The 26,830-nt window shown below is 53.5% G+C and overlaps 1 protein-coding gene across 1 annotated transcript in view; it reads right to left on the bottom strand.

The window, feature by feature from the left end:
• The window catches only part of SHANK2 (SH3 and multiple ankyrin repeat domains 2), a 552,956-nt gene that overhangs the window by 422,015 nt on the left and 104,111 nt on the right, over positions 1-26,830 (bottom strand). Inside the window, exons 4-6 of the mRNA XM_079928829.1 lie at positions 20,908-21,111; positions 16,015-16,086; positions 13,908-14,016 (exon numbers count right to left, since the gene is read on the bottom strand). Of these exons, the coding sequence (XP_079784955.1) occupies positions 13,908-14,016; positions 16,015-16,086; positions 20,908-21,111 (385 nt within the window). The remainder of the gene's footprint in view (positions 1-13,907; positions 14,017-16,014; positions 16,087-20,907; positions 21,112-26,830) is intronic.

Here is a 26,830-nt window from a genome sequence, read left to right as displayed (position 1 = left end):
ACGGTGGAATATTACCCGGGGAGCAGATACGGTGGAATATTACCCGGGGAGTAGATACGGTGGAATATTACCCGGGGAGTAGATACGGTGGAATATTACCCGGGGAGGAGATACAGTGGAATATTACCCGGGGAGCAGATATGGTGGACTATTACCCGGGGAGTAGATGCGGTGGACTATTACCCGGGGAGCAGATACGGTGGAATATTACCCGGGGAGCAGATACGGTGGAATATTACCCGGGGAGTAGATACGGTGGAATATTACCCGGGGAGCAGATACGGTGGAATATTACCCGGGGAGTAGATACGGTGGAATATTACCCGGGGAGTAGATACGGTGGAATATTACCCGGGGAGCAGATACGGTGGAATATTACCCGGGGAGCAGATACGGTGGAATATTACCCGGGGAGCAGATACGGTGGAATATTACCCGGGGAGTAGATACGGTGGAATATTACCCGGGGAGCAGATACGGTGGAATATTACCCGGGGAGTAGATACGGTGGAATATTACCCGGGGAGTAGATACGGTGGAATATTACCCGGGGAGGAGATACAGTGGAATATTACCCGGGGAGCAGATACGGTGGAATATTACCCGGGGAGTAGATACGGTGGAATATTACCCGGGGAGCAGATACGGTGGAATATTACCCGGGGAGTAGATACGGTGGAATATTACCCGGGGAGTAGATACGGTGGAATATTACCCGGGGAGTAGATACAGTGGAATATTACCCGGGGAGCAGATACGGTGGAATATTACCCGGGGAGTAGATACGGTGGAATATTACCCGGCCGTCAAAAGGGACGAAGCGCCGACACACGCCGCAACACAGATGAACCCTGAAAACATTATGTTGAGTGAAAGAAACGAGACACAAAAGGGCACATATTGTGTGATTCCATTTCTACAAAGTGTCCAGAACAGGCAAACCCAAAGAGACAGGAAGTAGGTGAGTGGTTGCCAGGGGCTGGGGGGTGTGGGGAGTGGGAGGAAAAGGGGGGTCACTGCTAGTGGGTACTGGGGTTCTTTTTGATGTGATGAGAGTGTTCTAAAATGAGACAGTGGTGGTGGTGCACAACCCTGTGAATATGTTTTTAAAGACACTGAACTGCACACTTTAAATGGGTGAATTTAATGGTATGTGAAATGTTTCAACAAAGCCTTACAAAAAACAAAAATTGAATTTTAATCGTACGTCGATTATACCTTAATAAAACTTTTAAATAAAAAATACACGCCCTACGGCACTCATATATTAAATAAATTACAGAATACACACAGACAGAATGTTTTTCAATGGGGAGATAGATCGTTTGGTGTTTTCTGCTCTACCCCAGCGGATCATCTGTGCCTCCTTTGTAAGATGAAAGGACGGCGAAGGTGAGTCCAAAACGTCTTGTAGGTTAAGGCTCTCCAACCATCCAGCTCACCGACTGACACCTGTCCACAGCAACCACACAACCCGCCTGGGCCACGTAAATGCTCACGTGACTGTGAGAACCAGGTGCTCCACTCCACCTCTGGCACTCGGGGTCACAGGGTGCACAGGAGGGGGTAACTCCCTGCCCTGTTATCACAGACAATGGGGTGGGGGGTGGCTGTGGGCTTGGGAGCCACTTACCAGGATGGACAGCACCTGTTTGGAGACACCAGCACCTCTGGCATTGATCTGCATTCAGTGTTTCAGTGTCATTATCTCGTTATGAGTGAATCACGCAAAATCACAAAGGCTTCCAGTCTGCTAAAACAGGGATCCGTATCCACCAGAATATCTGATTAATAGCCCACCCCCGACCATGAAGGAGAAGGAGATTTACAGCTATCTTCCTCTGAACAGTCATCGCTCTCGAGGGCGGACACTTTCCCGTGAAGAGCTCCCAGGCCAGCACGTGAGACTCGTCCGAACGATCCACGGGCCTTTGAGGCCATTAAGCGGAGTGGATGGCGATGGTGGGTTTCCCCCAAACTGTCAGCAGCCCCGAGCATTCCAGCGACTGGCTCCCATGTTGGTCCACAAGCCAGCGGAGCCATCCTTGCATTCCCACCACCTGCCACAAACGGAACAGTCCTGACCACCTGAGACCTCACGGTCTCCCTGACTCTGGCTTCGGCGCTCAGACGTGCTGCAGAGCAGACAGTCCCGAGTGGGTTCACGGGGCCGAGATTTGCGGTCAGAGACTGACAGGGAGAAACAGACACAAATCTCTTTTCTGTGAGGGGAATCTTTGACTATAGGGAACAAAAGCACGGAGGCAAGGTGAAGAGATTCTGGTGAAAAGAACAAGGGCCTCATGTTCCAGATAAAAATCTCTGTTACCAAGAGGTGATCTGGCGAGTTTCATAAGAGTTATCAGATCTGGCCTCGTTGGACCCAGATGAGCAGAATTTCCAACAGCACCAGGAAAGCCGCGCATGCGGGTTCTCCGTTCCCCTGATAGAATTACGTCAGATAGAACTAGGTCTGTGAAGGTAGAACGCGCATAGCAACTGCTTGGAGATCAAACAGTTTAAAAGAGGATGGTTCTTCAGACTTGAGATTGCCAAGGGGGAGGGGCTGCGGGGCCAGAAGTGTCGGGAGTTTGGGATCAGCAGATGCAAGCTATCGATGTTATATAGAGAATGGATAAACACAAGGTCCTGCTGTAGAGCGCATGGAACAACATTCAACATCCTGTGGTAAACCACCGTGGAAAAGAATATGAAAAGGTATATACAGGGCTTCCCTGGTGGCGCAGTGGTTGAGAATCTGCCTGCTAATGCAGGGGACACGGGTTCGAGCCCTGGTCTGGGAAGATCCCACATGCCACGGAGCAACTGTGCCCGTGAGCCACAACTACTGAGCCTGCGCGTCTGGAGCCTGTGCTCCGCAACAAGAGAGGCCGCGATAGTGAGAGGCCCGCGCACCGCGATGAAGAGTGGCCCCCGCTTGCCACAACTAGAGAAAGCCCTCGCACAGAAACGAAGACCCAACACAGCCAGAAAAATAAATAAAATAAAACAAATGTGGGTTTTTAAAAAAAAAAAAGGTATATACATATATATATATATATATATATATATATATACAGGTATGACTGAATCACTTTGCTGTACAGCAAAAATTAACACAACGTTGTAAGTCAACTCTACTTCAATAAAATGTTTTTAAAAAGTGGATGGTTCTTGCTCCCAGACAGGTGTCCTGGGCTTGCTGGTGTCGGCTGCGCGGACCATGAGGGGAATGGGACGTGCGGTCCCATGTGTCCATCAGGTTGTGGAGAAGGCATGGGTGAGAAGTTGTGACTTTTGTCCTTCCAATAGCAAAATCAAGGAGGGCAGCTCTGAGAAGTGGTCTATGGCCTGTGATTTTCCTTCTTTTTTTTTTTTTTTTTAAAAGCATTACTATTTTTTAAATTAACTTATTTATTTTTGGCTGTGTCAGGTCTTCATTGCTGCACTTGGGCTTTTTCTAGTTGTGGCGAGCGGGGGCTACTCTTCGTTGTGGTGCGCAGGCTTCTCACTGTGGTGGCTTCTCTTGTTGCGGAGCACAGGCTCTAGGCACGTGAGCTTCAGTAGTTGTGGCACGCGGGCTCAGTAGTTGTGGCTCGCGGGCTCTAGAGCGCAGGCTCAGTAGTTGTGGCACACGGGCTTAGCTGCTCCGCGGCATGTGGGATCTTCCCGGACCAGGGCTCGAACCTGTGTCCCTTGCGTTGGCAGGCGGATTCTTAACCACTGCACCACCAGGGAAGTCCCAATGGCCTGTGATTTTCTTACAACGAAAGCCCTGGGCAAAAAAAAAAACCCCACACACAGACACACTGGTACTAATGTGGTTTGAAGCAGACACATGGGACCTATCAAACCAAGAATTTGGAAAGTATAGGACATTTTGAGCAAGTAAACATTCAAGGCTAGAACAATGAGATCCCACTACACACCTATTAGCATGGATAGAATCCAAAACACTGACAAACCCAACTTCTGGCAAAGATATAGAGCAACAACAGAGAACTCTCACCACTGCTGGTAGGAAGGCAAAAGCGGTACAGCCACTTGGGAAGACAGTCTGGCAGCCTCTTTCAAAACTAAAAGATGTTTTACCATATGATCCAACAACTGTACTCCTTGGTGTTCACACAACTGATGTGAAAACTTATGTCTACACCACAACCTACACACAAGTGTTTGCAGCAGTTTTGTCCATATTCACCAAAAGCTGGAAGCTTCTGGTGAATATGAACCAAGAAGCCCTTCAATAGGTGAACAGATAAACAAAACCAGGACATCCATACAGTGGATTATTTAGTGATTAAAAAGGAAAGTGCTATCAAGTCATAAAAAAGATACAGCTAGGGGCTTCCCTGGTGGCGCAGTGGTTGAGAGTCCGCCTGCCGATGCAGGGGACGCGGGTTCGTGCCCCGGTCTGGGAGGATCCCACATGCCGCGGAGCGGCTGGGCCCGTGAGCCATGGCCGCTGAGCCTGAGCGTCCGGAGCCTGTGCTCCACAGCGGGAGAGGCCACAACAGTGAGAGGCCAGCATACGGCAAAAAAAAAAAAAAAAAAAAAAAGATACAGCTAAATCTTAAATGCATGTGGTTAAGTGAAAGAAGCCAGTCCGAAAAATCTACACAGTGTATAATTCCAATGATATGATATTCTGGAAAACTTAAAACTATGGAGATGGTAAACAGATCAGTGGTTGCCAGGGGCTCCAGAGAGGGGCAGGATTGAATAGGTAAAAGGCACAGGGGATTTTTTTTAAAAAGTTGCAAAACGAATCTTTATGGCACTGTGATGGTGAACATAAGAATTAAATATCTGTCAAAATCATAAACTCTACAGCACAAAGAGTGAAGCTTAACGGATGCAAATTTTTAAAATAAAGCTTAAAAGTTCATTTAGGAGATGTGGGATCCCAGGATAGAACGCAGAATGTGACAAAAGAGTCTAATTGTATTAAAACGTTAGAAACAACCCCACTGGAGGAGGTGGGGGAATAGAGTGCTGACCTGTGTAACTGCGGGAATGAGCAGAGTCTGAAAGACAAAAGGCAAAAGAACGTCACGCAAGCACGGTTCTCTAGTTGATAAAGTTGCTTTCCACTGTGCGGAGCAGGTCAACCATCTAGAAACCACTATGCAGGTGCCCTGGAATTGAGCAATTAAATACACAGACGGCAGAGAGTGGAAGCCAGGCTTCTCACTGTCTACGTGGGACGTTACAGAAAAGCAAGGAGAGGAGAGAATGATCCCACCGGTAATGGATTAGGACTGGGGAGGTCAGTATGAACTCACGTTTCGCTTAATAAAGATTCAGGTGGTTACACACAGAAGCATTTATAGACTGGTACACACATGGATCTCCTTGTTCTTTCCTCTGAGAGAGCTCAGAAGGAACTACTCCCCAGTGGCAATGAGCACACCCAGCACCCAGATCTTGGTTTCTAAGACCACTCTTCCAGGGCACTTGGGAGGAACGGCAGATTCTAAGACTGGGGCGGGAAACATACAGAATGAGCCTGGAACACCTTCCGGTGCGAGGAAGCAAGACAGTGGTCAAATCATCATCGCCATCATCATCGCCATCATCCACATGGATGGGTATGTGTCAAAAGGGCACAGGTGGAACTTCCCCGGTGGTCCGGTGGGTAAGCCTCCGTGCTCCCAATGCAGGGGGCCCGGGTTCGATCCCTGGTCGGGGAACGGGATCCCACATGCACGCCGCAACTAAGAAGTCCACATGCTGCAGTGAGGATCCCTGTGCTGCAACTAAGACCCGGCGCAGCCAAAATAAATAAGTAAGCAAATAATAAATAAATAAATATTGTTTTAAAAAAAGAAGTAACACTTCTATTAAAAAAAAAAGAAAAAGACACAGTAGGCAAATGAAAGAGCTCCCAACGGCCGAAGCTGGAGCCATTTGAACAACAAAACATGTCAAGTGGCGCTGTACTATGACGCAGGTGTACGTTAAACATCCAGGAGTCCACACTGATAAAAATAACTACATAAATAAATGAACTCTTTCCTCTGCAGAAGAATTCCAAGTAATTTACAGAGCTACACTGCCGTCCAGGAGGTGGAACGGAACTGCTCATCTTTAAGCGTGGGCTGGGTTTAGTGACTTCCTTCCGAAGAGGACAGTCCATAAAGGGGGGAAAAGAGTTCACTACGGTGGGAAGCCTGAGAAGCACACCTCAGCCAGGGGCAAGGTCCACACCAGTGAGAGGGGTGCCCTTGATACGGTGCGATGAGAAGGGCATCTGCCTCTGCAGCCTTCTTCCCAAACCCACATACCACCCCCATCTAATCATGACCTAAACCTGAGACAAGCCTCAGCAGAGGGACGTGCTACAAAACACCGCACCAGCTCCCCAAACTGCCAAGGTCATCAAAAGCAAGGAAAGCCCTGGAAACTGTCAGAGCCAAGAGGGGCCTACGGAGACGGGAGGGCTACCTGTCATGAGGGATCCTGGAACAGAAGACGGACCTTCAGTAACTACGAACGAAAGCATGGGCGTGAGTTAATTATAACACATCAATATTGGTTCATTAATCATAACGAACGTACGCTACTCACGTAAGACGGTGACGGGGAGAAATGGGTGTGGGACATGGAGGGGGACACATCCTGTAAGTCTAAAACTGCTGTAAAGTAATCATTTAAAAGAGCTGTGAAAAAACCCACCCCAAGTTCATGTTTCGGCTGACGATTTCATGTAAAAATGCTGCTGTTGGCTGTCCCCACGTGGCCCCCTGGGGACCCCACCTACCCAAGGCTGTGTGTGCCTGTCATGGGTCACCTGACTGACATCCCCCTCCCCCTCCGGCCGGCTCTGCCACCGTCCCCAAAGCCAAGGCTCACCCCCGGGGGCCCCGTCTCTGCCGCCACATCACCGCCCTTTTCCCTACTTCCTCAAGTTCTCAGTTAATGCATTGCATCTTCCTGGACCACACGCACCTGTATGCATCACCTATGATCCTTTCTGAAGCACGGCAGATTACACATAAGAAAAAGTCGTCAATGATCGAATATGCTGCTTGGAGCTCTCACTTAAAAACAGGTCTCTCTGTACCAGAAACTGCACCCAGCAAGCCAAAGGCACCCAGACGTCTTCGGGGTCACTGGCTCGGCAGCCCTCAAGCTAACTGCACTGGCACTGGGTACTCCGTGCGTCTTGGACCCCCTGCAGACTGGTGCTTACGAGGTCCCAGGGCTGTGTCCCCGAGGTGCTATTCCTGGGGAATTTCACACAGGGACTCGCTCAGGGGCTACGAGGAGACTGTAGGATCTGGACCAAAGGAGCGCCCTCAGTAGAGAGCAATCCAGTGTCCGAGAAGCCTTCTAGTTGGGCCGTGTGGGAGCTGGGCAGGGGGCTCCCCGGGAGCCCGGCTGCGGGGGCGTGTGGCAGAAACAGGCACATCTCGGCCTGGATGACGAGCTGCTGCCCTATCACCGCCTGGAAGCTGACGTAGTCACTGGATCTCAGAAACAAAGCCCCGACTCACAACAGGGGCTCTGCAAACAGTCCCATCAACGCGTACTCAATTTCTACTTCTGATCGACCTGCTTCGAGGGCTGAGAGACGTTTCTAGCTTTATTACAGCCCTGCCTCTGTTGTGCCTGGACTTCTTTCAAGTTTGGGAAGACGGTGCAAGACAGAAGCCTGAAGTTTTGCTCGAGTTGTTAGTTTTAGTTCCCTTTCAGGGCTCGAAACACCATCCATCTCGTCCCAGAGGTTCCAGCTGAAACAGGAGATGAGCCTGGCAGACAGTCTGCTTCTTTCTGCTACTGGCATCATTACCTGACCAAATTTCCATCAGAAAAGGCACTAGAAGGTCTGACTAACACGGCCTGCTTTGTTTTCACTGACAGGTCATTCCTCCAGGATTTAATTCTCTTCTGTGCGTCCCTCAGGCCAGAAGGTATGCTTCGCCCCACTCGGGTTCCCGAGCTCAGCCCAGGGGCGCCCGAGGACCACGCAGCCCGAGTGCAGGGATGCCGCTCAGGTGTGAGCATCCTGGCATTTCCTGCTCTTAGGAAGGAAGCTGCTTTCAGCTCTCCGCTTGGGACATGAAGTCTGGTTCTCAGCCAGATTCTGCCGATTACCAGGTGGCTTTTAAGAAAGTCACAGAACTCCGGGTGGAGCTGCTAGGACACGGGCACAGCCTGGGGCTGGCAGAGCCGCTGAGGACAGCAGGGCAGTGTCTGGAGTAACGGGGGTGGGGGCGGCTCTTGCCCCCTTGGGCCGGCCTGGCACTGCAGCAGGAGACTCCACCCAGGAGCTTGGCGACCACAGGCCCTCCAGTCCCGGACCCTCTGTGTCCGCCACGGCCTCGGCCACATCCCAGCAGCCACGGCACGGGAGAAGGGGGCCCGCAGCCGACCCCGCTTCCCTTCCACCCCGGGTGAGAGCCTGGAAAGCAAGGGCAAGCAAGCCAGCCTCTGTCCCCCCGGCCTCGAGGCGACCTGGCGCCCGGCCTCCGCTCTCGGAGCCCCCGCTCCTCCGGGGATGCTGGCCTCGCAGACGCCCTGCTTCGTGGGAGCCCGAGGACAGAGGGAGACAGGCCTGCCACGCCCTGCGCACACCATCGGGCCCCAGGAGGTTCTTGTTTAACCTCGGTGTCACTATGAAGTGTCCCCCATCACTTCTCAGGCGACGGGCCGAGGGCGCCGGCGTGTCCGGGGCCAAGGGGCTTCCCAGACGGGGACCCTCAGTGTGAAAACCAGAGCTGTCCCTAGAAAACTGGGACAAGTTGGTCACACCGCCTATCACCTGGGGGCGGCCACCAAATCAACCCCGTTTTCCTCCCTCTGGGTCCACAGCCAGGAGAAAACAACACGTACTGAGTCTCCATTGCGCCACTGACATGACAGGCACGTTCTGGAGACCCCACCAAGCATGAGCCGCTCCACACGGGGACACTCACATGCTCCTCACCCAACGCTCACACGTCCCCACCCTGCGGGGACCGCCACCCTACGGAGCGGACAGAGGCGAGAGGGAAGTCGCGTGCTTGTCCCCCAGACGTTAAGGCGCTGGCCTCTCGGTGGAGCCTGTGTTACATCCTCTCCTGGTATTTTCTCCGTTTGTAACTGGGTCACTATACGCCCTTGTCCGGGGAACTGCCCATGACTTAGTTTGTTTCCAAGAATGTCCACCCCATTGTTCGCTTTTCTCATTTCACGTGTTGCCCTTGGTCCCCATTTTCCCTGCTTCTCAACCAGGACGGTCTGCTTCTCAGCTGGGGATGTGAGTGAAAATTCTCTAGGTGTGGAGAGTGGAGCAGTGATGCTGGACGAGGCGCTGACCTGCAGCAGAATCTCAGGTCCACCCTCAGCTTCCGGTTCAGAACTTTCCGTATTCACTACATCCTTTACCCTTTCTGCTCGTTGTAAATATTCCTTTGTCTTAAAGAAAAAAAACATCCTGTTTGATCACCGTCAATTTTGTCCACACAGAACCCTGCACGGAGGTTTATAGCAACTTTAAGCATAATCACGAAAATCTGGAAGCCGCCAAGATGCACCTCAGTAGGTGGATGGATATATAAACTGTGGTCCATCCACACAACGGAATATTCTTTGGAGCTAGAAAGAAATGAGGGAGGGAAAGACTGGGAGTGTGGGATTAGCAGACGTGAACTATTATATACAGGATGGCGAGACAACAAGCTCCTACTGTAGAGCACAGGGAACTATAGCCAACCTCCTGGGATAAACCATCATGGAGAAGAATATAAAAATAGAAAGTCTCTGCGTATAACTGGATCACTTTGCTGTACAGCAGAGACTGGTGCAACGCTGTACGTCAACTCTACTTCCATATAAAAAATGAGCTATCAAACCGTGAAAATCAGGGAGGAAACATAAGTGCATATTTGTAAGTGAAAGAAGGCAATCTGCAAAGGCCACACACGATGTGATTCCAACCATATGACATCCTGGAAAAAGCCAAACTACGGAGACAGTGAAAAGATCAGTGGCTGCCGGGGGTTAGTGGGAGGGAGGGACGAACAGGCAGAGCGCGGAGGATTTTCAGGGCAGGAAACCTCGCCTGCATGATGGTGGATATATGTCCTTATACATCTGTCTAAACCCGCGGAATGCACAGCACTGAGCGAACACTAACGTAAAAGTGGACTTGATTTCACTTTCTGACTTACTTCACTCTGTACGACAGTCTCTAGGTCAGGAAGACAAGTATCGTATATTAATGCATATTCATGGAATCTAGAAAAACGGTACAGATGAACTGGTTTGCGAGGCAGAAATAGAGACACAGATGTAGAGAACAAACGTATGGACACCAAGGGGGGAAAGGAGGGGTGGGATGAATTGGGAGATGGGGATGGACATATATACACTAATATGTATAAAACAGATAAATAATGAGAACCTGCTGGAGAGCACAGGGAACTCTGCTTCGCTTCGCTGTACAGTAGAAACTAACACAACACTGTAAAACAACTACACCCCAACTGAAAAGAAAAGTGGCCTTGAGTTAATAATAATGTATCGATGTAGGTTCATCAGTGTAAAAACGGCCACACTGATGCCAGATGTCAGTAGCGGGGGAGCCTGGGGGTGGCTGGTTATACAGGACCCCCTACTCTTGCCATTCAATTTTCTGTAAACCTAAAACTACTCTAAAAAATGAAGTCTAGTTTCAAAAATACGGGAGTGGGGTGAGGGGAGGGAAAGTTCCGCCTTACAGAGAATATTAGCTGTAAGACATAAAACTGATGTAGAAAATTACCACTTGGCGGCCGCCATGTGAGAGCTGTTCAGTAATTCTGCTTTAAATGTTAAAACTGAAAATAAATAATAATTTATAATTGATCTGCCCAGACCCCCGCCACCCAAAAAAAAAGAATCCAACCAAAACCTTCTGATTACTGTTAGTTATTGGCTGAGATCCGGGAAGTCCTGTACAAGAACTGTCTGCCTGGGAGGCGGGCGTCCCACTGCTGGTCCCCAGTCGGATGGGGTCGGAGCCTGGTCTCAGCCTTCGCTGCAATACCTGCCCTGAATTCTGTGCTTTGTCAGGTGCCAGTTTACACGGATTTCAGGGGAAAACAGGTTTCCGTTTCTTTTCTCAGAGTTAGTTCTTCCTGATCAGTGAGCCCAGAGGCCGTGGTCATGGGGATAGTTCAGGAAATCCCGGCGTTCATTTCACCCCACGCCACCTTCTCCACAGGTCGCTGCTCCCGGGTCGAGTCTATCCCAGGTCTGAGGACAGTGGATGACATGCTGCCTCCGTCTCTCTCCTTCCCGGGTCCCCGAGGCTCCACTGCATCTGCTCTGACGATGACGCCATCCACCACCACCAGGACAGCGTTTCTAACTACAGGCGGGGCCACGAGAAATGACCGCTGACCCCCGTTTTGAAATAATCTAGGGTCTGTGCTGATGTGTTTTTAGAAGCTCAGTTAGGGTCGGCTCTGGAATAACAGTCGATCCAAACTCTTGGAATCCAGCGACACCACCGCCAGTGAAGCAGGCCTGCTTCATGACGGGGAGGGGGGAGCAGGAGGGGCGGTGTCCAGCCCGGGGAATCATCGGGAGACAGCCACGGATGCGGCCAGGCCAGCGGGAGCCCAGGCCGGAAGCTGCCCGAGGACCACAGACCCCGGGCCTGGCTCAGCTCTGCCACTGTCCCTGCTCAGGAATCCACAGGCCCATGTGCGGTCTGAGCCCAAGTGCTGGGAGCTACACTACAGTGATGGACGGTACCCACCCACCCCCCGCCCAACGAGCTGGGGGCCAGCCTGGGTGACAGGGGCTGACCACGGGGCCAGGACCAGCACGTGCCCACCGTGTGCCCCCCCCGCCCTGGTGCTCAGACCCTCTGCTCAGCTACACACACCCCCAAGGTGCTTCCCCCGCAGACCGAACGTCCAACCCTGCAGCTGCCCCGCTCCCCGTCCAGACTCTCTGCAGACGCCCGTGCCCCCTGACCCACCACCTGCTACAGGCCCTTCTCCCCAGCGCTGGGGTCTTGCCCCATCACTCCTGACCTTAGAAGGTCAGCCCCGCGCGGGCACGGCAGGGCCCACCTCTGCCTTGTGCTCCATCCACCCTTCAGGATGCCCGGGAGGTTTGCCCACGTCACCCCGCCCCAGCTCCCGGCGCACAGACCCCCAGCTTCCTGTCTCACCAAGTGTCTGCCTGGGCTGGTGCCCGCCTCACCTTCACGCAGGCCTCTGCGCTTGTCCCCCGTCCAGGCCTGTGCTCTCCTGTCCCTATCCAGGCCTGTCCCGTCCCGTGGCATCTCGAGCACTGAAGCTGTGTCCCCGATAAGCCAGCAGCCCTGTTCCCACGTTGCTCAGTTAAATTTAGGAGACAGGAGTCGACCGTGATTACAGCACGGCCACCTGTGTGCGGATGGGGACGTGCACGGCGGCAGGAGCATGGGTGCAGGTCCTGCCCCAGCTTTGGAGTCCCCACAAGTGACGAGAAAGCTCCCTCCTTCAGCTGACGCACCTGTTGTGGGTTCAGCAACTGTGAGGTGGGACACATATACGTGACATTGGCACAGGGAGGACCTGCCCGACCCAAGAGGAGAGGGGGAGGGAGGCCCCGCGCGCTGAGTCCAAGAGAAACGCTCCCTGCTAAGCATTACCCGCTTGCCCGCATGAACACTCCCAGCTGCCATGGAGACCCTCACCTGAGCAGCTCTCGGCTCTCACGACAGCCTCACCTCAGCTGGTCGAGTTCACGTGTCCCCTGGGCACAGGGCTCTCACCTGGGATGCCGGTGCCTCCCCCCGCCAGGGGACACTGTGCAATGTCTGGGGGCATCTTTGGCGGCCACAACTCGGGGGTGTTACTGGCATTTGTGGGTGAGGGTCAGGGATGCCGTACACATCCTACAGTGCACAGGACAGCCCCCAGCATAAAGGACTGGCCAGCCCCAGCATGGAACATCATGCATCCATGAAAAAGAAAGAAATCCCGCCATTTGCAAGAACGTGGATGGACCTTGAGGGCATAACGCTATGTGAAATAAGTCAGACGGAGAAAGGCAAATCTGTCTGATCTCGCTGACACGTGGAATCTAAAACAACTGAACCCAGAGAAAAAGCCTGGTGGCCACCAGAGGCAGGAGGTGGGGTGGGTGGAATGGGTGGAGGGGTTCAAAAGGTCCAAGCTTCCAGTTATGAGATAAGTCAGTCCTAGGGATGTTGTGTACAGCATGGCGACTGTGGTTAATAATACTGTGTTGTATATTTACAAGTGGCTAAGAGAGTAGATCCTAAAAGTTCTCATCATAAAAAAAAATGTGTAACTATGAGTGCTGACGGATGTTCACGAAACGTATCGTGGTGATCACTTCCCAGCATATCCATATGCCAAATCATTACATTGTACGCCGAAAATTAATACAATGTTTTGCGTCAACTGTATTTCCATAAAACTGGAAACAAAAAGAGAAGAGGTAAGATTAAACAAAAGTTGATGCCCATTTGGAACTGGTAAGAAACAGAAAGGATCCTCCGGCCCCCGTGTCAGCGGGGCGGAGGATGAGAGCCCCGTACCGTTTTAGCCCACGCGCGATCTGAGGTCCCACGCGCAGGGACTTGGTTTCCAGCAGGGGGAGCTAGGCACACGCGGGTGCATGTGCGTCTCCCAGGGCTGGCACGAGACGGCTGTTCTGTGCTGTCCTTCATTCATTCACTCATTCTCTCCTTCAACTCAGGTACGTACTGAGCGCCTACCACTCGCCAGGCACCTCCCGGATACTGGCGATTCCACGCCGCTAACACAGGCTCCCGGAGGAGGGAGAAAGCACTTTTAAAACCGAGTAAAGCGCGATGCTGCCTACGCACGTGTAATCCGAACAACAGAATCACCTTTCCTCCCCGAACCCACGTTCCAGCGGGGTTTCCTCAAGTGTCTCCAACCAGCCCCTACCTCCCGTCTCCAGGTCGTGGAAATTCGGATCCAGGCCTCGTTCCAGCATCTTGACGACCTTCTCCACCGAACGATGCTGGATGTGATCCATGCATTTTTTCAGGTTGGTCTAAAGAGAAAAGCAAAATTGGTCTTACAGAGAAACGTCTCTTCAGGCCACAGGAAGGCTCCTTGCGGGGTGCACCCCGGCTGGCCGCCTTTGCGGGGAGGAGAGCTGCCCCCTGATGGGGCCCTGCTGCAGTCCCCAGGCTCGCCAGGCAGCATCCTTCTGCATCTGGAACCCCGGGGCCAAGCCCGGAGCCCAGCACATGGCAAACGCAATTGGCCTGTCCTGGATGAATGTTCTAGAAATCCCCCACCGACCTCTGTGCTTGCCGAGAGCCACAGGATGTTCCTTCACTTTCAAAAGGATGAGCCGCCTGAACCACTTTGAAAAACTACGCTTTCCAGGGTGCAGCCCAGGTCTTCTGACTCCATCCTCTTTTGAGCGAGGCCCGAGGATTGGTATTTGTGTTTCCTAATCTCTAACGGAGTGGCCTGCTATGGACAGCAGAAGGGCACTGCTCACTCAGCTTAACCCACTCGTGGCTAATCCCGTGACCTGCAGGTGGACACACGGATGCTTGGGTCACTGAGCGATTCAAGGTGAGGGAGTCAGTCGCTCCTCGTGAGACCAAAATGACCAGGGGCTCAACACTGACCAGGTTGCCCAGACTCATCTGCAAGGAAAATAATAATTTTCTGTCCATCTAGCAGATAGCCTGGGCTATTTGATGGTAATCACAGTACCTGAGATGCCTCTGTCAGATGAATCTGATGCTCTCACTGGCCCAGTTCTCCACCCGCACTCCACACCCCTCCCCAGTCACCCTGAAACCAACCCCTGGACCCTTCAGCCCACGGATCTCCACCTGGATGCTTTCTGTACATTCTGGGACTAAACATTAACAAATGCTCAAGGACACAGGATACACTTGGTTTCTCCGAACACCTGCATTGCTACTTACTAATCGACATTATTTTAAATGCACAAACACATTTTCATGTACACATCAGAGAGTCATCAAAAGAACCCGAAGTGCCCAGACTTGGAATCTAAATACCCCTGTGTGGGCAGATTCCAGGGCTGGGCAGGGGAAGTGCAAGAGCCACCTGACCATCTTGTGCCTGAAAAAGTCGTCAGTACTCAAAGGATGGTGGGGACAGCGCCAGAGGGAGGAGAGCCAGGCAGAAGGGCCGCCGGCCACGCCCGGACAACTTGGGCACAAAAATAAATAATGAGAATGGCATATTATAACCCACTGAACACGATGAAAATCCACAGGGCCATCCTGATACGAATGGGGGCATGAAACAAAAGCAAGGGGACCCCAGAGGTTGGGGATGCTCTCTGTGGACTCACGGCTGCAGGTGAGCTCACCTGGGCAGATCAGGGCTGGTTTAAGTAAGCTGAACGGGTACCCGTCCTGACTCTGGCTCTCCCTGTGCTCTGCAGGGAATGCTCCAGGCTCTCCGGGGAGGGGCCGGACCTGGAGGAGGGCATCTGAGAGCATCCTTGGGTATCACACATCTTCCTCCATGCTGAGCGAGGTGCCCACCACACGCTCCAGCTCCTGCATGCCCTGGACAGGCACAGCATCCCTGACGGAGCGCAGGTGTGCCTGGAACACAGCCCACAGCTCGCTCCTTAACCCTCTCCTTCTCCCCTGCTTCCCTTGTGCGTCTTACCTCCATGCAGTTTACGTAAACAGCACCTTAATCACGAGAGTGGCGGCACCAGACACCTACTTCAGTGTTGTCCCCTATTTCGGCAGCGAAGGCCCAGAGGGAACGGCCACCCGTCTTCCCAGAAACACCCGGGAGGAGGTGAGTAGAAAGCAGGGCCCCAATCTCCACTCTCAGGGATGTTAGTTCCCTTACGTGCAGACATCGACTGCGTTTGCGTCACCCGGGAGGAGACGATGGTGGTGTTTAACAGGGCTCTGGCGGCAGCGGGGGCCTCAGCGTCTCACAGGAAGGAGAACCCTCTGCCCAAGAGCTCCCCCGATCTCTGAGATGATGACGCAGAAACGAACACCAAGGCTCGACACAACCAGTCCTCGCTTACCTTCGTGTGCAGCTTGGCCAACTGTTTCTCATCCAGGTTGGATTGTCTATACACCCGCTTCTTGTAGCGAAACTGGCACAGACACACAAACAGGAAAAAAAGAAAACCAGGTAAATATTTCACGCAGCCGTTCAGAGGAAACACCTGCCTTGTCCGTGGGTATTTCCCCCGGGGCGGGGGCTCCCTAGCAAACCCTTTTGTGTTCAATAAACTACTTGCGTTCGCACCACAGAGCCCACGACAGCGTAAGGGTAACTTCTGCGGAGATGCTGCCGCCGTTTTGGCTGGAAAGTCACAAAAAGAAATGAGAGCAACCCAGACTCAGGAGCTGATGTGCTCTGCTCTCCTCTGCATCGTCAGCATGGCAGCAAATCAGGACCCGCTTCTCACGTGGGCTCTGTCTTCGACATCGTCAACCTTTATTAAACACACTCAAGAAAAGCCCCAGCCTGGCAAAGCCACCTGCCCTCAGCCCACAGCCTCCGCCTGGGACTCTGGGGCTCAGACTCGCTCCTTCAAATGGCACGGCACCTCCTCTAACCTGGCAGAGACGTCATGGAAACAGAGGGGCTTGCTGAGTAAGTCTACCTTGCTCAGGTAGAGTGATGGCGCCCGGGAGGGTGCACTGGGGCCGCAGGCTGCTTCCGAATCCCCAGCGCCTTTCACCTGATGCCCTGTTCCTTCTCCTGGGTGCCCTGGCTGCCTCTGTAGTACATGCCCTGTGGCGGGTTTGGGAAGGAGGCTGGCAGCTTGGGAGTCACTGGGACTCTGAGCTGAGACACGGCTCCAACTCCAGACCCCCCACTGCCCTAGGGTAACGGAAAGTGGGGTCCGGCTGCTCGCCGCTCAAAAGCCAATAAAGAGGCCAGGTTGGTGGAAAGGCGAGTTTGCCTTATGTTGATGCTGGCAGCCTGGAGGCAAGGGAGGGTGGACTCCCGTCCAAAGGCCAACTCCCCCCCACTGACAGTCAGTGGGCTAGAGCTTTTATAGACAGAGGGAGGGGGCTCCATGCAGACAGCACGGTCAGCTCCGGCAGTCATCTTGAAATTGGTCATCGGTACTCTGACCAGCGGCACCTTGATTGCTTTAGGTCCTGTTAGCCTCAGTTCCAGGGTTGGTTTGTTCCCATTTCTTTGAGGCCAATTCTCGGAACTGTGGCAGCTTATGTCATGGCTACAGTCTGGTCACCATGCGGTTAACTGCTTCCACCTGGTAGGGGTTTCAGTATCTATAAGACAGCTCACAGGATACGGCTCAGAATATTATCTCTAGCCCTTGAGGAGGAACTAAAGGTCCTTGACTATGCTTAATGACTAAACTATTACTATTTGGTCTCCTTTGACTGTTTTCCTTTGTTTCTGCATTTTCTCACTTCTCTGATTAAACATATTCTTTTTTTTTTTTTTTTTTTTTTGCGGTACGCGGTCCTCTCACTGTTGCGGCCTCTCCTGTTGTGGAGCACAGGCTCCGGACGTGCAGGCTCAGTGGCCATGGCTCACGGGCCCAGCCGCTCCACAGCACGCGGGATCCTTCCGGACCGGGGCACGAACCCACGTCCCCTGCATCGGCAGGTGGACTCTCAACCACTGCGCCACCAGGGAAGCCCAAACATATTTTTTGATTAAAGTTCTTCCACAGACAAAAGGCAGGCGGAGGACACGGCGGGGAGGGAAGGCCCACAGGGTCCTGCTCCGTTTCGCTAGCAGCCGAGTCACTGGGCTGGACACCTGCCCCATCTCAGACTCTGTTTCCTTGTCTGTCGCACGGGGATCACAGAGCTCCCAGCGTGCCCCGAGGATTGAATGTGAGCTTCCTGGCACAGAACCGGTGCTGGGCAGACGCTGTCTTACCCTTCCCTCCCCAACTTCCCTTGATTCCCTCCCACTCCGAGGAGTTTAAACAAGCACAGGCGTGACACAAAGGGTGCGGAGCAGGGGGTGACCTAACCCCGAAAGTCTCATCCCATGTGAAGTTTCCAGCGTGACCACCTTATCGTCTCCTCCCCTCCACTCCAAACGAAAGAGCAATCCCACAACAGACAAAATCCCTCAGTGCCACAGACAAAAACTTGATTATTTTTTTAGGTGCCGAAATAAACCAGTGAAATCAGAAAGTCCCGTGAAACGCAGGCCGCACCCCGTTCCTGGATCACGTGCACCGTCGCCAACGGTAAGCGTCCGCCTTCTCGAACTGACCTGGCAGGAGGAGACGCAGGCCGTTTTAGGACTCTAGCCCTCAGATTCTAGATTCAACCAGGACAGCACATTCTGGGCACGGCCGTGAAACTCCCTATTGCTTATCTTCATGCGTCACGGCTCTGAGGCTTCAGAAACCACTGAGAGTGACGTGAGGGGATGTAACAGAGTTTGCTAACTTGACGGATCTGTAGGAATTCAAGTCCATGGTGCTTTTTCAGTTATAAAAAGAAATATGCTGGGTCGACAACATCTCCTGGCAGGAGGGGGACACATGGAGGAGAATGTCTGTTTCCACAGTCATAAATGTTTACGGCTTGTGGCTAGAGGATGTAGGCTCAGAAACACACATCCTTTTCTTGCTCTTTTCTCTGTGTTTCATACGTAGCCAACCGTGTTTTATGGCCACGATCCAAGGCAAAGAGTTCAGATCCAGGCTGCCCCTGGCGGGTCCACCTCCAGGCCAGGCTCAGCCCCACACAGCGGACCACCTGGCAGGATGGTGGTCCAAGGAGAGGCACGAACACACGTGTAAGTGGCTCCTTCATGGCAATGAGAGCTGATGGCAAGAGCAGCTACAGCACCCACCAGTGCAGGCGCTCGCCCGTCCCCAGGCCTTATGCTAAGATCACTGTCCCAAGGAATAGCTCACCCGAGCCTCACAGCCACCGAGAAGACGGTAGTAATGTTCCCCGATTTCAAAGCTGGGAATCTGAGGCTCAGAGAGGCTGTGGGGTGGCAGGTAGGGTCCCACAGTGACCAGGACTGGACCAAGTCCATCTGATGTCACAGACCACCCAGCCACATGGGGCAACGAATGCTCACGTGCTCGCCTCTCAGCCTCGGCTGCCACGAGTCCCTGGATGGGACAGCAGAAGGACACGCGTGCCGGCTGCCCTGAAAGGCAGGGCACAGCCCTGCCCAGGTCCCACCGGGCTCTCCCAGGCCTCCTCTTGTTCGGTTCTCGGGGGCTGGGGGACGGGCCCATGTCGCCTCCTCCAAGATGCTTTCCGATCAAGGGTAGGCTCCGGACTGCCTGTTCTCGCCCTGTTTTACTGTCTTTATAGAAATTGTCAGCTCCCAAATGAGCTGTTTGTTTACTGTTCCTGGCCTGTCATCTACAGGATTGTAAGCTCCATCAGACCAGATCCTTGACCGTCCCATGCACGTGGGCCATGCCGAGAAAGGGGCAGGCTGTGAGCAGGCCCCTGACAAGGGGTTTTTCAATGGACGCCCAGTTCACAGGTGAGCAAACTGAGGCCAGAACAGGGAACCACTTGACTCCCCAGGGGCACCCAGCTTTTCCTGACGGAAACCCTTCTCCTTGGTCCAACACATGTTGGGGGTCTCAGAATCTCAGCTTCAAAGTCACTGTCAGACCTGGGAATGTGCAGATGAGGGGCTGCCGTGGTCCAAGATGTCTCTGACTTCAGACCAACCCCCTTCGAGGGCCCAGATGCCACCCATGATGCCACCCTCACAGGCTCTCACTGTTGACTAAGCTGAAACGAATGCGATCACTTGATAATAATAGTGACGTGTGGGGTCACGGTAGAAACGACCACATTTCCACCTACTTGTGTCGCTGTCTTAATAATTGTGGGGCGGGGGAGGAGGGATAAACTGGGAGATTGGGATTGACGTATACGCACTACTGTATATAAAACAGATAACCAACAAGGACCTACTGCACAGCACGGGGAACTCTACTCAATATTCTGTAATGACCTATATGGGAAATGAACCTGAAAAAGAGTGACTGTATGTAGACGGATAACTAATTCACTTTGCTGTGCACCTGAAAGGAGCACAACATTGTAAACCAACTATGCGCCAATGAAAATTTTTTATTCGTTTTTATTGGAGTGTAGTTGCTTAAAAATTAATTTAAACATATACCACGTGGGGCTTCCCTGGTGGCGCAGTGGTTGGGAGTCCGCCTGCCGATGCAGGGGACACGGGTTCGTGCCCCGGTCCGGGAGGATCCCACGTGCCGCGGAGCGGCTGGGCCCGTGAGCCATGGCCGCTGAGCCTGCGCGTCTGGAGCCTGTGCTCCGCAACGGGAGAGGCCACGGCAGTGAGAGGCCCGCGTACCGCAAAAAATAAATAAATAAATAAAAATAAATAAAAATATACAATGTGGAAATACCGTACGTAAACTCAGGGTGCAGCAAGCCCGGGCTCCCCAGGGCAGAGCCGGGGGACACACGTTCTGTGGATGTAAGGCTGCCGGGTGTATGCACCCACACTTCACGAGTCAGCCCAAGAGCACGTGACTGGCCACAGCGGCTCAAAGAACCCACAGGTCATTCCCGGGAGTCATGCTTCTGACAACAGCTGGATGGCCACGGGCCACCCTGAGCCCAAGGGCGGGGTGTCGGGGGAGATTCAGGAGGTAGAGGCAAACCCCGTTCTGCGTCCCCAGGGCTCACAGCTCCAGGTGACGCGAGCCTGAGTCAGACCCATGGTCCGCTCACACCAAGATGTCCCTCCAACAAGTTCATCCAATCCACAGCAGGAAAACAAATGGCTAAAAATTGCACCCTGGTCCGCAAATCAGGACAATATCTGCTGCGACCTTGAGAATGCACACTACTGTTTTGAGCTAAGAGCGATTTCCCAGTCCGAAGCAAACATGGAACTGGGGGAAGGTCCTCCCTCCACCATCACGCCCAGGCTCTGAGGCGGTGACCAGTACCTCCAGGGAGGGGATGCCCCTGCCCGCGGGCTGCGGGTACGCGCGCAGAAGCCGTTCCTCGTCCAAGAACTTGCCGTCTCGCCCGTCGCTCGCCGGCTGGAACAGCCCGTAGTTCAGGACGTCCTTCAGGCTCTGGTTCAACGAGCACAGAATCCGCTGCTTCGCAACCCACACCGTCGCATCGGGGTTAAATCGAATGCACTTCTGCGCGGAAGGACAGAGACCCCTGGTTAGTGATGCAGGATGCCACCCCGGCACGTGGTCAGAGACGCCAAAGGTGCTTCCATTCCATCCCGAGAGCTCCTCTGAGCTCTGGACCCCCTGGCTTTTCTGGATGAAACATACGACCTTCTTGTCGCTTCGGTAAATATAAAAGGGGAAAAGCTCAGATCGACTCACTGATTCTGTGGCCTCAGCTCTCACCATTGGCTCCAATCTCTGGAACCAGCTGTGTTTGCTGGTCATCACTCCCCACCACCTATTGCCCTGGGCAGTTCTCTCACTTGTACGGAGCTTCTCAAACCTCCCTGCTTGTTAAACACAGACTGTTGACCCGCACCCCCTTCAAGCAGAGTGTCTGAGCCAGCGGGTCTGGGTCGGGCCCCAGAAGCTGCATTTCTCACAAGTTTCATGGTGCTGCTGTAGCTGGTCTTGGAAACAGACCGAGGACGACGGCGCGAGTGAATTACAGTGTGGCTTCGTTTTTACCCCGATCGCTCTCTCTTGGCATCTCAGGCCCAGGTGGACGTCTCCTCTCGTAACCTCACTGATGGGAAAGCCCAGGGCACAAGCGCCCCACACCCCTGACTCTGAACGTAACAGCTGCAAAAACACTGACACCGCCCCTCCCAAACCATAAAGAACGGCAATTATGAAGAATGATTTGATTTAGAAATCGTATCAGTTGCCGTGAAAGTTAATCTTTGAAAAAGTTAAATAGTACAGACGGTGTCTGCAAACCAACCACGAACACTTTTCAAGAACAGAGCGAAGACGCTAAGAACCAGAACGACACGACTTGGTCACGTTCCCAGGTCCCTTCAGTGAGACCTGCCAACACACCAGGAAAACAAGCGTTAGGCCAAATCCGCTTCTGACCATCACTTCTAATTTTTACTGAATTAAAATTATATTCTACTGCACGGCCATCGGCAGGGGCTCAAAAACGTGCTTAATCACTGTGAAAGCGTTCAGAAACGACCAAGTCTGACTGCATACGAGGCTGGAACCAACCCTCTGCAGGAGGATTCTGCTCGCCCAAGGATGCAAAAGGCGCTACTATCTCCCTGACCCTCTGCCTCGGGAGAGCTCCTCCCTGCTGGGTAAGAGGATACCCCTGCTCTCGACAACAGGTCGGTTGAGCAGGCAGCCCGGAATCCCACTGCCGGGAAACCTGACCCCACGGGCATGAATGTGCCGTCTGTCCCTCTCCGATGGCAAAGACTGAATTCAAGAGTAAGGCTCAGAGCTCCTCTCGGGGCTGCGAGGCTGGGTGGGGGCCGATCGTTCGCTTCAGTGACTGCCAGCTGCACCCCTGCCATCTTCGGCTGAATGAGAAGACTGTCTGGAAACTCCCAACACAACAGCGGAGCTGTATCAGAGGTGACCAAGTAGGGCCGTGGATATCTCGCCAGTTCCTGCTTTGAGAATCATTGTCGGCCTCTGGTTCCAGCTCCATGGACGCGCGAACTCAAGTTCCCTTAGAGGCCAGCATCCAAAGCGGGCCTGAGGCTCCCTCCCTGCGGCCGGCAGAAAGGATCCTGCCAGCAAGTGGGCGCTGAGCAAAGCACAGCCTGAAAGCCATCCCCCAGGGGATCTGTGTGGCGACTGTAGATGACCCCAGAGACTGGTGTCCACAGCCACTTAGGGGGCACGGCTGGGGACGCTGAGTCGCGACAGGCCAGCCCGGCACAACGAAGAATGTCCCGCTCCAAAAAACACGCCTAGAGGGCGCCACTGAGAAACCGCTCTAGAAGCAGCAGGAGGTCGGAGGGCAGAAAGGCTTGGATTTCCAGCTGCATACACTAACCTCGGGATCCTGGGCAAATTTACCAACCCAGTGGTCCCCCTGTTTCTGTGATGAAAACCATGGTAACTGCATAACTTGCAGGGCAGTTGTAAGAAGCAGACGGAACATATGTAATACATGTCATTACGGGTTGAATTGCGTCCCCGCAAAAGATAAGGGTTCCTGCCCCTTAAGGAGCTCAAAGCCTAGTGGGGTGTGATGACGGTGGTGGTGTTGATGGTGTTTATGGTGATGGTGATGATGGGGTGGTGTTGATGGTGGCGAGAGTGAGCACAATGGTGACGACAGTGGTCATGATGATGACACAGTCGTGGCTGACATGTATTGACTCCTAAATGCCAGAAACTGTGCTAACTTCATTTGCCTTCAACACAACCACGAGTGGAGAGTCTTATTATTATTATAATCATTATTATTGATATAGTGTGATTATTGTATCAATAACTATAATGCATATATAATTATATGCTAAAATACAATGTAATAACAATTATTACTATTCCCATTTTCCAGATGAGCAAGTTGAGCCTCCGAGACTCACGTAACTACCCCAAGGTCGCGTGTCTAGAAAATGGTGGAGGTTCGATCCGAACCCAAGCTGTATCGGCCCGGCTCCGAAGTCCTCGCTATTTAACTGACACGTCATTTCCTCTCTGTGCCCGCGGCACCTCAGTGCGGACAAATCATAAAATACCAGACGTCTAGTCACTGAGAAAACAGAAAAGAATACTTACGTTCAGGTCCTCTGTGGACCAGGGACATACTGCCTTTGTTCAGATTTTCCAATGACCTGTCAATTTGCCCCAATGTTAAATGTTGACAGTTACAAGGGAGAAGCAGTTTCACCTCCATAGCGAGGGACGCTATTTGGGAGATGCTAAATAACTTTTTTCAAAGAAGTAAAGGCTACGCTCCGAGATACTCTGAAAAATAGACAACGTCACAGGTCTCAAGGCATGTGGTGCTGTGCAGATTAGCCGCGGACGTGTCTCCCAGAAAAAGCAGGGGAGCGCCATGGACGTGGTGTCCTTTCTTCTACTTAACAGCTGGGCTTCAGGGAGGATGGACAAAAGAAAACCCCCGAAGAACAACAGAGCACTTCAAACAAAGATTTTCACCCTGGTGTGAATTCACAAGACTAACAAGATTTTGGAACAGGCTCCTCAGCCAGCCATGGTGACAGTGGTGGACCGGTGGCAGGACCCTGGCCAGCAATGGTGACAGTGGTGGACCGGTGGCAGGACCCTGGACACAAAGGAAGGTTCTGACCATGAGCCCAAGTTCACCGAGCAGGGAGACGCAGGGACCTGGACGCCAGCTGACAGATGAGTGGCTCCAGCGTGGGCTAAGTGATGACACCAACCTAACAACTCAACCCCCAAACAGACGCCCCCATCGTCCCTCCCTGCCCCTCCCCTCCTGCTCCCCGATCTCAGCGGCTGCCCCTCCTCCCATGCCACAAACCCAGGAGGACCTCTTGACTCCGTCCTGTCCCGCAGCTTCCAGACTGGTCTGCATTAATCCATGACCTCAGGTGTGTGAGTCCTCATCTGTCCCACCTCCACTGCCCAGCAGCCCCAAGCCTTTCTCACCAGGTCACTCCAGCAGCCACTGCACTGAGCTCACCCCATGTCCCTCGGGCCCACACAACCTGACTCCCTGAGCGGCCGCCAGGGTCCCCTCTCAAGCCAATAACTCCCCACATCCTGCCTGTCGGTACCACCTCTGCCCTGGCCCCAACCCCACACGTGTGCACTGGCACACACACACATGCACACGCACATAAAAACATACACACACACGTGTACACAAACGCGTAAGGACACAAACACAAACACACATATATACCTGTACATACACACATGCGAACACATACACACACACACACACATGCACAGACAAACACACACGCGCACACACACTCCAGCAACGCGCCGGCAGTCCTCGGGAAAGCCAGGCCACGTGCGCCCCCAGCCTCCAGCACCTGTGCACCTGTGCTTCCAGCTGGCCGTCCCCTCCCCACCTCGTCTACCAGCTGAAACTGCACTCACACCTCCCACGGGGTCAGGGACTCACCCTCTCTCTGGTCTCCCAGCTGAGCTGACCGCTGGGCTCCCCGAGTTGAACCCACAGCCCACGGACCATTCAAGCTAATCCGGCTGCCCCCTGCCCCCTCCTGTCCAGCCTGCAGGTCACAGCCTCTCCGTCCCGCATTTCTTGTCTCCTGGGAGGTGGGACACGCATGTATGCCTCCTCCCTCTCTCCTGACACGCAGGTAGGAGTCGGTACCTGTCACTCACTGATCTCCTGCTGCGACAGCCCAAATGTCAGGACATCCAGATGCATCTCAAGGCCGCCCGGTGGGTCTGGCTGAGCTGCGTGGCTTAAGACACAGGACACTTGCGAGAGGACGTAAGGGCATCTCCAAGACCCACGTCAGAGTGCTTCTCGCTTACGTCCTGACAAGCATAGCGCTCAACACGGGAGCTGCGTGGTTTGGAAATGGGAGGCGCAGAGACGTGCACACTCTAACAGAGAGAGGAGGGGTTGTGACCGGCATCAGCCCGGATGACAGGAGGGCAGCCGGCAACCAGGAAGCTCCGAGGACGCCCGCAGGCCAGCCTCAGCATCCTCCAGAGGGAGGCACGTTCAAGCCCAGGTAACCATCTACGTCCCCCTCCAAGATGCACCCATTCACATCCCCCACCCTCTCCCTCTCCCGGCTCCTGGCACCACCGGCATTCGGCTGGCGAGAGCGCCCCCTGGCCCTCCGAGCTGCTGCGTGACGACAGGGTTTATGTCCTGTTCTTGCCACAACCATACCTGCTGTCCGTGCAGCTCAGTGGATGTCACTGGAACTGAACTGCACTGAACACAAAGTTCCATACGTGGAACCGTCCTGGGTGACAGAACCCGGCAGAAAAGCAAGGTCCCCACGGGATCAGGAAGAGGATGGTGGGAGCTACCATTTCTCGGGGCCCCACGTTGCACCAAGTGCACCGAGACCTCATCAGCTCCTTGAACGACCCAAAAATCCTGAGAGGAGAGACACACCACCAAAGTGGGCAGAGTTGTGGTCGGCGTGCGGTCAACACGCACGAAACTCTGGCCCTTCCGCTGGTAGAGCTCATGGTCAAACTGAAATCTACAGTGAAGAGAGTGAGAGAAATCCTACATGGCCAACGTGAGCTGTAGCTATTCTGCAAGACATGAGGCTAAACCTGAAATACCTGGACTCGAGGGGAGGCACCCTGGCCCTGGAGACCGAGAGAGGCAGGCGCCCAGCCTGGGGGAACCAGGCAAGACCCTGGATCTGTGTGTATGAGTCAGCTTGGGCCACTGTAACAAAACACCACAGCCAGGGGGCTTAAACAACAGACATGTACTGTCTCCAGTCCTGGAGGCTAGAATCCAAGATCCAGGTGTGGGCAGGGCTGGGTCCTCCTGAGGCCTCTCTCCTCGGCGTGTAGACGGCCGTCTTCTCCCTGTGTCCTCACGGGGTCGTCCCTCTGTGTGCGTCTGTGTCCTGACCTCCTCTTCTTATAAGGACACCAAGTCCTATGGGATTAGGGCCCCACCCCAGTGACCTCGTTTCACCTTACCCATCTCTTTAAAGATCCTCCTCTCCAAATACAGTCACCTTCTGAGGTGTTGGGCATCAGGACTCCAACATATGAATTTTACGGGGACACAAGGCAGCCCATCACACTGTGACCACGGCCAAGCCCCTGCCACACACAGAGGGCCACACTGGGCCGTGTCTGTGTGGCCAACTAGCTCACAGGATCCACAGAGGGTCACACAACCTGGTGCCTTGGGGTCACGTGTATCTACCGGAGGGGCTGGCCCGTGGGGCAGAAGCAGGCAGAAGTTGGACAGGCTGTTCTGATTCAC

The sequence above is a fragment of the Stenella coeruleoalba genome, assembly GCF_951394435.1.
Source record: "Stenella coeruleoalba genome assembly, chromosome: 8".
Classification (NCBI taxonomy): domain Eukaryota; kingdom Metazoa; phylum Chordata; class Mammalia; order Artiodactyla; family Delphinidae; genus Stenella; species Stenella coeruleoalba.
The sequence above is the reverse complement of the archived record's forward strand: the minus strand, read 5'-3'. Positions and strand labels throughout refer to the sequence as shown.